The sequence below is a fragment of the Anneissia japonica genome, unplaced genomic scaffold, assembly GCF_011630105.1.
Source record: "Anneissia japonica isolate Jap-2015-1 unplaced genomic scaffold, ASM1163010v1 scaffold695_len1296351_cov181, whole genome shotgun sequence".
NCBI classification, from domain to species: domain Eukaryota; kingdom Metazoa; phylum Echinodermata; class Crinoidea; order Comatulida; family Comatulidae; genus Anneissia; species Anneissia japonica.
The window spans coordinates 981836-983500 of NW_022740852.1; the positions used below are offsets into that span (position 1 = coordinate 981836).

Consider the following 1665-nt stretch of genomic DNA (forward strand, 5'->3'; position numbering starts at 1 on the left):
TCACAGCATTTTGTACTCGGGTCAGGAGACCAGAATTGGAAGGTAAGCATCCACCCTTTCATAAAACGTTTCGCTAACACCGTTCTTTAATTGGGGTACAGGTAATATTCACCATATGAGGCCACAACCTTTAACATGGCATTGTTTAAAATGGCTACTGTTGAGAAATTATATAAGCCTTAATATTGTATTGTTAATTAAAATGTATTTTCCTTACAAACGCATAGGAATTAATGTGTGGTATCGTCGGTACTGCTCGTTACGCCTGACCCGTTTAGGTTCTTTCATCGTCATGTACATTGTATATGATGTGGAAGCTATGTCATAATCATCATCCGGAACCTGAACTCCGATGTGTTTTCTCCAAGGAAATTCCCTTTCAGAATCCGGAATTCTGGGAAGAACCCGGTCACACGGTTCAAAGTAATGATCGGGCTGTAAAACCTCCTGCATTTCTCTAACATCAATAGGACAGTGCACTTCATCTTTTTTCGTCTCATTTTGTTTCTTGTTACACATACACAGAATATATATCGGTATCACAGTAGTAACAAGTACAAAAACTATTCCTGTAACGGCACAGACTACAAGTATCGGCAGAGGAAGGCTTATTGTATCTGCCAATCTATTATCCGGTTGGTCGCTTCCATAGTTTTGTGGAGTGTACGCTGGTGTTACAGGTATAGTATGCTTCTCAGCTTGTATATAGAGCCTAACTTGATCCGTTTTACTTCCTACTTCATTTGAAGCTGTACAAGTTATGATTGTATTATTCAAATCAGATGTTGTATTAACCAACCGTAGAACCTGTGTGGATTCATCAATAAAAACAAACCTGTCTGGTATCACTGGTGAGAATTTCCAGTTGTAATCTGTCACTGGTGGATTTGCTTTACTTTGGCATACCATAAAAATTTCACGGCCAGCAATGATGTTATTAGCGGTATGGGCTATACTGACGGTAGGCGGGTAAAACACGTCTATTTGACCGACAGAGCAATTCCTTGATTCCTCTAAAACATCCGAAAATAAAAAGCACATGAAAACCCTTAGGTGATCTGTTTTTCTTGCTCGGAATTGGTACTGAATAGTAGTTGTGTTTCCAATTAAAAGAGTATTGCTTTCAACAGTTGTGCCATTTACAGTCCACGATATATTTACAACCGGTGTAATTCTTTCAGTACTACAATTCATCGTCACTAAATCATTGACTGTGATTTTATTTGATGAAATTTTGCATTCTGGGTAACGCTGCTGTGGAATTTGCAAAATGACAACTGAAGCGTTTTTAGACCTCACGTCTAGATGTCCATTTGATAGGATTCTACATGTGTAAATGCCAGCATCCGATCTAATTGTTGGATCAATTTTTAATACATATATTGAATTACGACCGTCTGGGAATGATGTAACAACATACCTTGAATGCATATTATCATTCACTACAATAATTTTATCACGGCTCAATTCCAAGTCATCCCTATACCATGATACATCCTGATCTTCTTTTAGGCCTCGGATTTTACAGGACAACTCTATGGAATCGCCTTCTCTAACGGTCATATCAGATGGGTGTACCGCGAAGCGAGCTGCCAGGCAACCAACAAATAGATGAGTGATTACAATTACCTTAGCAAAATATGTCCTGGAGGGCCTGGAGAACAT

At 38.9% G+C, this 1665-nt stretch overlaps 1 protein-coding gene across 1 annotated transcript; it reads right to left on the reverse strand.

Annotated features, from left to right (window-relative positions):
- Window positions 1–213: 213 nt before the first annotated feature.
- LOC117118396 (cell adhesion molecule 3-like) lies at window positions 214–1665 on the reverse strand. The gene has a single exon (XM_033262977.1). The coding sequence runs from the start codon at window positions 1663–1665 to the stop codon at window positions 214–216; it is 1452 nt and encodes a 483-aa protein (XP_033118868.1).

Bases quoted from the DNA above. Each gene is read 5' to 3' on its own strand.
- LOC117118396 (XM_033262977.1), bottom strand. From the start codon at position 1,665: ATGTTCTCCAGGCCCTCCAGGACATATTTTGCTAAGGTAATTGTAATC.